Genomic DNA, 13,315 nt, shown 5'->3' on the forward strand with positions numbered 1-13,315 from the left:
GCGTAGGTATGAGATAAAATACAAACATTGACCTGCCCCTGCAATGCTTACGACATCTCCTTTTACAGAATTGTGACAGCAGTTGAAGAGGATCATTATTTAAATGTTAAATTATTAACTCTTGTAGCATGATTTACAATTCAATGTTGTTTATATTTTCTTTCATAAAATGTGTTGCTCACGTTTGCTGTACAGCGATCGTTCTGCTCGCTACCTACATATGTTCCTAGCGACGCGTACCCACAGACCGCAGTATACTCATAGTGTAAAACGTGGAGATAACATAACAGGTCATAGAATAAGTCCGCGGTCGAGCGGATGTGTAAGTATATAAGGAGCTCTAAATTATTTTCCTGTTCAGTAAAGTTCCGAGCATAACATGAAGACGTTGTTTGTCGCGCTGCTCCTGGTCGCCCTCGCGAGTTGTGACCACACTCGCGACCACGACCACGACCAAGATCATATCCACGGCCATAATCATGCCCACGACCATGATCATGCCCACGACCATGATCATGCCCACGACCATGATCATGCCCACGACCATGATCGTGCCCACGACCATGATCATGCCCACGACCATGACCAATCCCACGACCACGACCACGGCAAAAAACACAACCACAATCATGACCAAGGTGCAGGTGAGTTAAGAACATGTTACGTGTAATTCAAAATAATTATTTGAACAGGTTACGGGGACTACTTGAGAGCAGTGATGTTGGTTGTTTTGTTCTGTAAAGTTTAAGGTTGAAATATTTCCCCGGTCGGGCTGTTCCAAATTTTAAGGAAGAGTACCCGGGTGACCGAGCTCGGTATTTTTAGTAAATCGTGTTTTTTTGGAAATCATATTTAAATACGAATTACATATTTATAAAATATGAATAATATTTTTTTACCGACAGTAATAAAAAATATAAATAAATATAAAAAAAGACAAATAAAAAAAATAATTAAAAAAATAATAATGATAAAATATGAATAATATTTTTCGATTTTACCGACATATTAATAAAAAATAAGAACTGGCTATTTAAATAAAAAATAACGAGTGCAAAGAAGAAAAAATAATAATGTATCTGGAAATTTGAGAATTTGGTCCGTGGTCTTTTCGGTCGATTTCCCTGATTTATTATAACTTTATTGATAATTGCAAAATTTACCTTCGTATTCTAACGATATTTTAGTCATTTTTTTCATTGTCTAAAAACTGGGATAAAACGACATTTTCTTAAAATGAATCCTATCCTAGCTAGATTTATTTATATCCCCCGAAATCTCTTGCATACTAAATTTCATGAAAATCGTTGGAGCCGTTTCCGAGATTCAGATTCTATATATATGTATACAAGAATTGCTCGTTTAATAGTATTATATAAATATGCTTTGCACTTCCACAAATGATAGACATATCCTAATATAGCTTGTTTATATCAAGTGACTATCGAATTTGTGATTTATTATTTAAAAAACAAAGAGTTGATACTATATATATATATATATATATATATATATATATGTATATATAAATATATATTCAATTATATAAATAGGTATTTTGTTTGTTGTTATGATTTTTTACCTATTGAGTTTATCGGGTTTGTTTACCTATTGAGATTATCGGACATATCAAAATAGCTGCTATTTATCATGATACCGGTGATAAGGGAAGTGAATGAGTCAGAAGTGACCGCGATTTCGATAAGTGGCGATAAAACTGTAAACAAGAGGCTGGGGAACGGGTTCAGGGACGCGTCGCGAGAGCTAAGAGGTGATAGCAATGACATCGCACCGGACCGGCACCTAGCGGTAAACATACATCTGTGGACAACGCATGAAAACCCTAAAACATTATTATCTGCAGTTTCAACTGTTAATTTGTACACTCATGTTCCATAACTATTTCATTTATAGTCTCCATATTTATATTTACTTCAGCTTGTAATATCCCACTACTGGGCATAGGCCTCTTTCCCCATGTAGGAGAAGGATCAGAGCTTAATCCACCACGCTGTTCCAATGTGGGTTGGCGGATATATTCCCTACTATGAGTAACGATCGCTATCAGGTGTACATGATAACAACCAGGACCAACGGCTTCACGTGCTCTCCGAGGCACGGTGGGGAGACCCACAAGGACTGCACAAACACCCAGACCACGGCAAACACCTGTATGGCCAATACAAATGTTTGTCGTGTGCGGGGATCGAACCCGCAACCGCCAGCGCAACAGGTACAATCCATGGCTGTAACCGTTGCGCCAACGCGGCGTCATAAATAGTATGTATAGGACAGCCTGACTCGTGACGAGTAACGAGTGCTATGTGTGGACTGTTTAGCAGAGCCGATGGTGCGCACGGCGGCGGGCGAGTTCCGCGGTGGGTTCAACCAAACCCGCTACGGACGCCTCTTCGAGAGCTACCGCGGGATCCGATACGCCGCGCCGCCGGTGGGCGAGCTGCGCTTCCAGGTACCACACACGATTCTCGAGGGTTCCAACATCGAATCCTGGTTTCCTTATTATAGTACCACCCTTGGGATATCTCCTTTCCTACAAAAAAAAAAAAAGAATTATCAAAATCGGTTCATAAACAACGAAGCTATCCCCGAACATTCATAAAAATAGGTATGTATATAATTATATGTATAAGCGGTCGAATTGAGTAACTTCCTCCTTTTGAGGTCGGTTAAAAACAGTCTAAAATTTTATAATCGCAAAGAAATCAATTTATGTAAATGAATTTTTTTAACCGACTTCAAAAAAGGAGGAGGTTTGGTCGAATAAATAAGAAAAATATATATATATATATATATATATATATATATTTATTATATATATATTTTATGTATGTTCGGGGATAACTTCGTCGTTTATGAACCGATTTTGATAATTCTTCTTTTGTTGGAAAACAGATATCACAGCTGTGGTACCATGGATAAGGGAACCAGGATCTAATGATGGGATCCCAGAGACATCGAGAGGAAACCCTTGAAAATCCGCATAAATTTTTACTGGGTGTACCGACATTGATAATTTTTAATTTAATCGAAAGCCGATGTTTATCATGTGGTCACATTTAAATTTCATCGAGATCTGATAACTACTTTTTGAGTAATCTTTGATAACGTGTATTTATTTGACTATTTTTTCGTCTTACTACGTTGTATTAATTGTCGATGTAAGTGAAGTCGGTTTTTTTTCGTTTGCCAGCAAACACAATTATTTAAGTAGCACAAGTATTTTTATTTCCTGCCATTTAGTTCCATTTAAATTTAATCGAGGTCTGAAGTACTTTCCCAGTTATATCTCGTAACGCGTATTTTCTCGTCGACCTACGTTGTATTATTCCTCACAGCTTTTTATTGGGTCTACCGATTTTGATGATTCTTACTTTAATCGAAAGGTAAAGCTTTAAACAAGACAGACACAAGGAAATAGAATTAATATTATATTATTTAATGCTTTAGACAAGGTAAGCTTAAAAGCTTTAAAGCTTAGCTTGTCTTGTTGTTCCATTTAAATTTGATCGATATCTGATAACTACATTTTAAGTAATCTTTGATAAGCCGTATTTCCTTCATTTTTTCGTCGACCTACTTTGTATTGCTTTTCGATGTAACTGAAGTCAGTTCACTTTGTTGTTTGCGAGCAAACATTTGATTAAGTATAAATTTTCATACAATTAACCCCAATTATCAAACCGTAATCCATGACCCTATGAAAGTAAAACAATTTTATTTATTTTGTTTTAAATTTAAACATTAAAAAGACAACGTTTTTACAATTGACTACCGCTAAAACGAGTACGCCTAACGTGGAACTTAAGGTCCATACATGCCATCCGTCTGTGACCGATTTTGTGGTGTTCTTGTGGTGTGTTCTATTAGATGATAAGCTTAGCTGGCGGCAGCATATAGAATTGTCAACAACGCCTACTCTCAAGCTTTTCTGGATTTTCAAGAAACTCAGAGTTGTAGTTGATCTCGATGTTTTGCGTAGTGTTTATTATGCTTTGATGCAATCCATTTTATGCTATTGCGCGTTTGTTTGGGGGGAGGGGGAGGGGGTGCTCTAAATTATGTATTACATAAACACATACATACACACACACACACACACACACACACACACACACATATCCTCCTTATGCTGCAGTGTTTTCTTGTTACTTTTTTTTAAATATATATAAATTTCTCGAAGGTTATATATTGACTTAAGGTTTCTTATGTATAGTTTGCTTTAAGGAATAAATAATGGACGAGCACATCGGTTCATTGTGGCTCAGGCTTTTGACTATCACAAGAACCAATGTAAATATTTTTATGAATAAAAATAATCGGTCAGAATCTATGTTATTTATTATGAAGCTATAGGTATACTTTACATGTAACAAGTATTACGTTACGCAGAGTGAACACCGTACATTTGAATTCCGGCGTTTATATCCGATCATTCTGAACGTGTGATAACACGTTGTTTACATAATTGTCATATTTATTTCGCAAATAATAAATGAGTCACCAGAAATATTACAGAAATCTTTAACATAATAAAATACAAGGTCAATGATGTAGTGTAAGGCCTAATGTATTCTATGTATTGTTGTACAGACCAACAAGATTTCGTTCGTTTAGAAATGTCTTTATGGAGATATGAAGCAAAACAAAAGAACATCAAAATATTTATTATTGACGACGCGTTAGTGCAGCCGTCACAGCGCTGGCTATTGCGCTGGTGGTCGCGGGTTCGATCCCGCTTACGACAGACTTTTGTATTGGAGAGAGCCCTGTGGGACACGTCGGTGATTCGTAACCCCTTAACACCACTCTTTGTTTCCTTTCTGACAGGTAGGGTGCAAACCAGCTAACATTTATAATGATGATATTTAAGTGTCAAGTCTCGACGTCTCTTTCAGCCTCCGCGGTTGATCGAACGCTACCCGTCCCCGGTGGACGCGCGCGCGGACGGGCCGGCGTGCCCGCTGCCCGCGCCGCCCGACTACCCCGTCAGTGAGGACTGCCTCACGCTCAACGTCTACACGCCCCTGAAGAGGGACAGGTACCATGCTGCTGCTCCTACTGACATTTACATTCAAAAGTATACCTTTTATTGGTTTTTTAATGCTTTTAATTTTCAAATTAAGCCCAGCTTCGAGTGCAGACTGACGTCTGAAATGCCTTAATTAACTTATTGACAGAAAATCAATGATTTCATTAAAATATTTCAGACTTGATCCTACTAGAGATGCGGCGCTTTTTCAATGCCCTATATTAGCCCGCATAAAAGAAATCAATAATAATTATTTAGAATTAAATTAAAATATCATCATCATCATCACCACTTCAGCCTACCGCAGTGCACTGCTGGATATAGGCCAAGTTCGCGCCAGACATTATAGTGCGAACTCATGTGTTTTGCCCATAATCACCACGCTGAGCATGCGGGTTGGTGACCGCAGGGCTGGCTTTGTCGCACCGAAGACGCTGCTCTGTCTTCGGCCTGTGTATTTAAAAGCCAACAGTTAGATGGTTATCCCGCCATCGATCGGCTTTTTAAGTTCCAAGGTCGTGGTCAAACTGTGTTATCCATTAGATACCTCTTACGACACTCACGGGAAGAGAGGGGGTGGCTATATTCTTTATTGCCGTAACCGCAGCAGCAAATTACAATATAAAGAAGAATATTTATTAAGTTACAATGATATTTTTTTACTGTTCGAACTACAAAAGCGACTATACAAATAAAACGCTGATTTCAGAAAAGAACTCCTACCGGTGATAGTGTTCATCCACGCCGGAGGGTTCTATTCCATGACGGGTCGCAGCGACCTCGCGGGCCCGCACTACCTGCTGGACCGAGACCTCGTGCTCGTCACCATCAACTACCGGCTCGGCTCGCTCGGTGAGCATTCCATATACCTATATATATACGTGTGATATGTGATCTTGATACCTACAATCTTCTAGGGATATGAAAACAGTAAAGTTTTCGTAAGCTGCTGGATCTGATCCAATAATATTATCACTATTAGATGTGTGTGTCATCAAGAAACAACATAAGCTATAAAACATACAAATGCGTGTCTATCGTCTGAATACTACGCTGAATAAGTTAAGACAAACATATTTGTTAACGTAACTAATACCCCGCAGGTTTCCTGAGCACCGGCGACGAACTGGCGCCCGGCAACAACGGCTTCAAGGACCAGGTTCGTGGTTTGATTGTTAAGATCAATTATAAAACAGATCAAACAAACATTCCCGTCACCTTGCAGTCGAATTGATCGGTCGACAAGTTTACGTTGTGACCACATTTCACAGTAACAGTCTCGAAGTCTGAAAACGACGTTTTTGTCGGAATAAGTTTATTTTAGTAAACGGAAGAAGTTTTATCGTTCGATACCAAACGCTGTTTAGCTGCAGATCTAGAAACTTCGTTAATATAACACATTTATAAAATGTTTAATTATAAAAATGTTGTCTGCTACACTTATAAAAAGTGTAGCTTGACTAAAGCTACACTGCTGACCCCGTGTCGCTATGAACAGGTGGCGGCACTCAAGTGGGTCCAGCGCAACATCGCAGGGTTCGGCGGCGACCCGCAGCGCGTCACTATCGCTGGCTGCAGCGCTGGATCTATCAGCGTCATCCTACATATGATCTCACCTATGTCGAAAGGTAAATATAATTCAGCCAAGGTAAATATATTTATACCAAAACTATCTGTAAATATTTAGTTCTTAAGTTGTGAATTGTAAATATGTATAATGTTTAATAAATTATTGTTATATTCAGCCTGTACCATCTCACTGCTGGACGTAGGTAGAAGCTTAACTTGCCTAACCTGCTTAAGCCGAACTTGGTGAACCAAGTTCGCGCCAAACATCATGGTCTATCCTTATCCATTCTTCAACGGCAATCTTACGTAGATAGTCGGTCCAGCAGGCCGGAGGGCGTCCTAAGCTGCTTTTGTTTACACGTGGTCTCAATCCAGATAATTGAAAATAAAGAGTTCATTTAATTTATACAGAACAAGCGCACATATTCTGAACTCAAATCTTCTTAATAGTAAAGTAATCTAAATTATAAAATAAGAGACCTAAAGAGTATATGTTTGAATACGTAGTCAAATGCAGTTCAATTTTGCGTATCGCAATTTTACCATTAGAAGATCTCGATTAGATTAGAAGATCTGATAATAACGAGGGGAGTCTTAGATGACACAACTTACGCTACTTCATAATAGCCAAGCAGTAACTTATTCAAAAGAAACTTTATGAATAAAATATTACTTTCAGGTCTGTTCCATCGCGGTATATCGATGAGCGGCTCGCCCATCTTTAACACTCCCACTCCTGACAACATGTACAGACTTGCGGTCAAGCAGGCGGAGCTGATGAACTGTCCCACTAACAACTCTAGAGTTATTATCGACTGCTTGAAGACTAAGCCGTGGAGGGAACTCGGAGACTCGCTGTCCGGTTTCTATGTGAGTTGTAAACGAGAATGAGTGACGAAAGAATAAGGACATTTAGGGAAACATTGTAGTTCCAAGTTCGTTTTACGATTTTAGAGTTTATTGAACAACAAAACTAAATCTTTATTTTTTGTGATATGATTATACTTCCATATATGTATTACCTCGGATAATTCAATACAACTGTCATATGTAGTAAAGTACATCTTTTTAGGAATTTGGCTTCGATCCCGTTCTTATTTGGGAGCCGGTTATAGAGAAGGACTTCGGACAAGAAAGGTTTCTAACTATGAACCCCGCAGACGCAATCAAACAGGGCAAAATGCACGCCGTGCCTTACATCGTCAGTCAGACGACAGACGAATTCTTCTGGATGGCTTTCAGTTAGTAACAGTTGTTAGAAAGTAAAGCTGCTAACACAAAATTAATTAAATAAACTATGTCTTGGGTATGGTGGGTATACATATATAAAGAATATGTCCAGGTTCACGTCGACAATTACCAAGAGTTTGCAACTTGTGCTTAAATTAATAAAGTACTAAAATTGTTGGCTATTGAGAATTAATAGACGTCTTTGAGAACTTCATCAATCAAATCATCACAGCAGCCTTTCGCAGTGGACATAGGCCTCCACAAGTTCACGCCAAAAATAGCGTGAACTCATGTGTTTTGCCCATAGTCACCACGCTGGGCAGGCGGGTTGGTGACCGCAGGGCTGGCTTTGTCGCACCGAAGACGCTGCTGCCCGTCTTTGGCCTGTGTATTTCAAAGCTAGCAGATGGATGGTTATCCCGCCATCGGTCGGCTTTTTAAAGTACAAGGTGGTAGTGGAACTGTGTTATCTCTTAGTCGCTTCTTACAACACCCACGGGAAGAGAGGGGGTGGCTATATTCTTTGATGCCGTAACCACACAGCACAGTTACATAAAAAAAAAGTTTTTATTTTTTAAATGTGGAGTGTCATGTCGATTTTTCTGGAGTTAGCTCTAATGTTTAATTATTCACACGACAATTAATTGTCCCACAGCGGTGCTGAGGAACCAGACGCTACTTGACCAGATGAACGCCCAGTGGGAGTCCGTGGCCCCCGTCTCCTTCCTGCTCCCTCGCGGCCCTGAAGGGACACACGCGACCCGCTCGCTCCGCGCCGCCTACCTGCGCGACCGGCCGCTGCGTAACGACGAGCAGGGACAGCGCGCGCTCGGCCTGCTGTACGCTGACTCCATCGAGAGCTTCCCCGTGCACAGGTCAGATTGAGTTCATTCTTGATATGTTGCTAACAGGAGGTTATTGTATATCTGTCGATGTCAACGTGTCGTGATTGTCGCCTGCTATTATATATGAGTAACAGCTGTTCTTTAATAGTTTAACTACCTGTGCCTCACGGACATAAATTTGAGTAAATCTATAATATAAAAATGAGTCGCTGAATGTGTTGCTAAGCGCAAAACTCGAGAACGGTTGGACCGATTTCGCTAATTCTTTTTTTAAAATGTTCCTTGAAGTACGAGGATGGTTCTTACGGAGAGAAAAATTCTTCAAAAGATTTGTGATAATACTTAAAAGTCAATTTGAAGTTTAATACCATACGATAAAGTTTCTGTTAGGCGATACGAAGTTCGCCGGGTCAGCTAGTAGCATAATATAATAATGGGTCGAGGAAAAAGTCTTTTCGTATTTTCTAGTAAAAAGATGCAATAAAATCTTATTTGTTGTGTAGTTTGTATCTGACTGGTTTTGATATCATGTAAAGGTGACATTTTAAAAATGATAAACAGTTTCCCGGCACTTTTTATTTGTTTTTCTATCCGTCAAAATGGGTGAATCCAACGAATAAAGTCAGTACATTTTTAAGTTTTACTTTAAAAAAAGGGAAAAATGTGTCAAGCTGTTTTGTAACGTTTGTTTCGTGACGTTTGACCAATGAGACCCAATGTAGTGTCAGTAAAAGTAGCCCAAAATTGGTTTAAGCGTTTCCATTCAAGAAATTTTACCAGTTACAGATAAACGTGACGACATTTTTGAAAAAGTGAAGCTAGCTGACATTTAAGCAGTTACGATAGCTGAATATCTGAGAATTGACCATAAAACAGTTTCTACCCCTTCGAAAAATTCTGCCTATACAATAAAGCTCGATATACACGTACACATGAACTTACTGAAAGAGAATGGACGGTCCATTACTTATTCATATTACTCATTTGTGATTCTATTTTAGTCATTTAAGAGGAACTTCAATTATCATTACAGCCTATACAGTCCACTGCTGGACATAGGCCTCCACAAGTTTACGCTAAAAATAACGTGAACTCATGTGTTTTGCCCATAGTCACCACGCTGGGCAGGCGGGTTGGTGACCGCAGACTCGATATACTCGATGTACACATGAACTTACTGAAAGAGAATGGACGGTCCATTACTTATTCATATTACGTACTCATTTGTGATTCTATTTTAGTCATTTAAGAGGAACTTCAATTAATGGTTAACATAATATGCTCCGGGTGAAATTATTTATATAACTTTCAGGTTGGTGAACCTCATGTGTCGCCACTCGCCGCACCCGGTGTGGTACTACGAGTTCGCGTACATCGGCAACCACAGCCACTACGAGGACGCGGTCACGAATAAACCCGTCGGTAATTCATTTCATATCTCTAACAAAAAAAAAAAAAAAAATAACAAAAGTTATATGATTTTTGTAAAGTTCCTAGCACCACATAGACCAAGCGTTGTCCGTGCACCGCCTATCACCTGGTGACCTAACTTATAGAGTTCAGTATTTTTCTTTGGAATATGTCATATGTGTTTTTAGTATCTAGTGTTTAAACGTGTCAATTTACGTCAATACGTAACTTTTCCCAATCAGAAACAGTAATATAGGCGAGGAATTAAATAAGAAAGGGGGCATCAGGACTCGTTAATGTGATGTGTAACGCTTCAGCCTGTAATATCCCAGTACTGGGTATAGGCCTCTTTCCCCATGTAGGAGAAGGATCAGAGCTTAATCCACCGCGCTGCTCCAATGCGGGTTGGCGGATTGGAGCAGCGATGTGATGATGAATGTGATGTGTAGATACTGTTAATTTAACAAAATACTTCACACCCACCCACACACACACACACACACGCGCGCGCACACACACGCACACGCACGCACTCACACGCACACGCACGCACACACACCGACACACACACACACGCACACACACCTGTCCGGTACACGACTGTATCCGCCGCCCTCGCGCAGGCGCGGCGCACCACGACGACCTCATCTACCTGTTCTCGCTGAGCTACCGCTTCCCGGACGTCGGCCGCGCCGGCGCCGACGCGCGCCTCGCGGACGCCATGACCGCGCTCTGGCACAACTTCGCCGCGCACGGGTCTGTATAGCGGAGCACTCTCTACATACTGTGATATACACATTGGCGAGCCGAGGTCACGAGTTCAATGAGCACATTTCTTAAACTTTATGGTTTTCGAAGTAGTATACGACTAGCCCGTTGGCGTAGTTTGTGGTGACCCTGCTTTCGGCTCCGAGGGTTATGGGTTCGATTCCCACCATGAGTCTGGCTGTAATATAAATATTTATTTATATATTTACATTATTTATATATTTATATATGTATTATTTATAAGTATGTTTATTAAAAAAAATAATATATGTAGCTATACCAGTCGGCTGTTACCTATAACAAAAGCATTAATTTGCTTACTTTAGGAACAGACGACCGTGTGAGTATTGTGTAAATATTTAAAAAAGTATATCGACTTAGCGTTTATAGTATTTTGTATAAGGAGAGGTTGGATATTAATCATTGGCATGGCCGAGACTGGGTTAACCAGCCTTGGCCCACGCTTGGACCTACATTGAATGGCTAAGGCTGGGTTAGCCAGACTTGGCACAAGATTTTTTTTTATCGACCTCGCGCTCAAGCGTGAGACTATATTTACAGTTTTTATTTTTGGACTGTATTTACAGTTTTTATGCTTGGCCCAAGGTTGGGTGATCATTGGCATGGCCAAGGCTGGGTCAGCTAGTCTTGGCCCAAGCTTGGATAATCATTGGCATGGCCGAGGCTGGGTTAAACCTAGACCTGTCTATAGACTTACTATTCCTGCATGGGCTACCTCAGTTAAACCTAACCTACCCGATAGTCAAGTTGATATTGTTGTCAGTTGTTATGCAGCATTGACAATATTTATTATTTCAAAATTCCAGTGACCCGAACTACGGCGACCTCCCAGAACTGCAGGGCGTGAAGTGGCCGGCCGTGCTCCCGGACAAGCGCAGCTACCTGCGCGTCGACGCGGAGCTCGGCGTGCACACCAACTTGAAGGAGGACCGCATGAGGGTGTGGGAGGAACTGTTCCCGCTCACCTACTGAGACATGGGAGAATCCAAAGCAGTCTAGGCTGCTGCCAAAGTAAAGGAACCTACTAGGTTTAGTGCGGCACCTGATGTTTATCATTTGATAATTAATAATAATTAATTTATATTTGTATATTATAATCTTGTATTGTGAGAGGTATAATAAAGTTTTTAAAAAAATCTTTATCATTTTTTTTATACACATTGAGTAATGTTTTGTAATAAAGCTGAAAAGTCACCCCTTCGTACGGTTAAAATACACAGTTATATTAAATCACATTTATCATAATACGAACACAGTTATACGAAAGAATGAATTTACCTTCCTGGCTAGCAATTGTCAGAAAATGGAAAAGCATTTCTGATGGTACACTAGTCTCTAGCGCTTAGTTCGTGCACGCTCTTCATTCGTGACCAATTGCTCTCAGAAAGTCTCACCTTGCTAGAATAAGATCCGCGTCGAATTCAATTTCCAGTAAAAACGGCATCCGTATCGCTAGCACTATTTTCTAAAGATGCGATAATATTGAATTTAAACGACGAGACATTAGGAGTCCTGAAAACAAATTCACATAATTATGATTAAAGTAATGAAAAAAAACAAAAAATATATATAAACACGTACTAATAGTCATGTCATACTGCTCATCTACTTTGTAGACGTGCCGAAATACGTGGGGCTTGTAGCTCCCAGTCACACTTTACCGGCGGCGGGCGGGCGCAATACTACATATTATATCGCTATTACTGAGAGGATTAACATATAGTCCAGAAAACATCACAAGGAGGGGCCTTGTGATGTTTTCTGGACCACCTTCCACCTCCCCCTCGTGCAACAGTAATGGACGACTCTTTAGTTAAATAATAAATTTGAACCTGAGTGATACCGTCGAAAACCCACCCTCGTCAGCTCATAATTTATTTAATTATTTTGCATGACTAATACCCCAAACGCGTTATGCTCAACTGGCAGAATATCATCTTTATAACAAAACTGACGACTGTATTTTTTCTATTAACGCCGTCTCAATCATCATCTCAGTATCATCTTGAAGTAATAAAGAAACTATGAAGTTAAGAATATTGAATTGTTAAATTGTATTTTGTATATGTTTCTTATAATAAGTAACATTTTTGATATGAAACAGCGAAATTAAAGAAATTTATTGTTTTTTTTTTATATAAAGAAAATATATTTAGGGACTATTGTAGTGTCGAAATGAAAGTCTTCTCAGAAGGTGTCGATCGAATATATTTGCATAAAAAATGGTAATATATATATAAAATAATTAACAATAAAAAAGTAAGTATAACAATAGTCGACAAGTTTTTATGACCAATCGCAGATGTTTATTTGTCTAAGCCTTGCGTCTCTTTCTCGCGCGTGGCTCTCTTTCTCCGCGCGTGCCGCTGTCGGTGACTCATGCGCTTCGTCGCGAGTCGGAGGCACGGTAGCGCGGAGCGAT

At 39.8% G+C, this 13,315-nt stretch overlaps 1 protein-coding gene across 1 annotated transcript; it reads left to right on the top strand.

Moving 5' to 3' along the window:
• Positions 1 to 361: 361 nt before the first annotated feature.
• On the top strand, positions 362 to 12,128 carry LOC123664512 (venom carboxylesterase-6-like). The gene is made up of 12 exons (XM_045599047.1): positions 362 to 644; positions 2,340 to 2,470; positions 4,917 to 5,059; positions 5,760 to 5,902; positions 6,154 to 6,209; positions 6,549 to 6,678; positions 7,299 to 7,489; positions 7,692 to 7,860; positions 8,505 to 8,724; positions 10,007 to 10,116; positions 10,728 to 10,860; positions 11,700 to 12,128. Exons 1-12 carry the CDS (start codon positions 380 to 382, stop codon positions 11,863 to 11,865), a joined length of 1,857 nt encoding a protein of 618 aa, XP_045455003.1. The 5' UTR covers positions 362 to 379; the 3' UTR covers positions 11,866 to 12,128.
• Positions 12,129 to 13,315: the final 1,187 nt, after the last annotated feature.

The sequence above is a fragment of the Melitaea cinxia genome, chromosome 22, assembly GCF_905220565.1.
Source record: "Melitaea cinxia chromosome 22, ilMelCinx1.1, whole genome shotgun sequence".
In the NCBI taxonomy this organism is placed as follows: domain Eukaryota; kingdom Metazoa; phylum Arthropoda; class Insecta; order Lepidoptera; family Nymphalidae; genus Melitaea; species Melitaea cinxia.

Coding starts and splice junctions, on each gene's coding strand:
- LOC123664512 (XM_045599047.1), top strand. CDS start 380: ATGAAGACGTTGTTTGTCGCGCTGCTCCTGGTCGCCCTCGCGAGTTGT. Junction 5,060..5,759: donor ACGCCCCTGAAGAGGGACAG/GTACCATGCTGC, acceptor CGCTGATTTCAG/AAAAGAACTCCTACCGGTGA. Junction 8,725..10,006: donor GAGAGCTTCCCCGTGCACAG/GTCAGATTGAGT, acceptor TATAACTTTCAG/GTTGGTGAACCTCATGTGTC.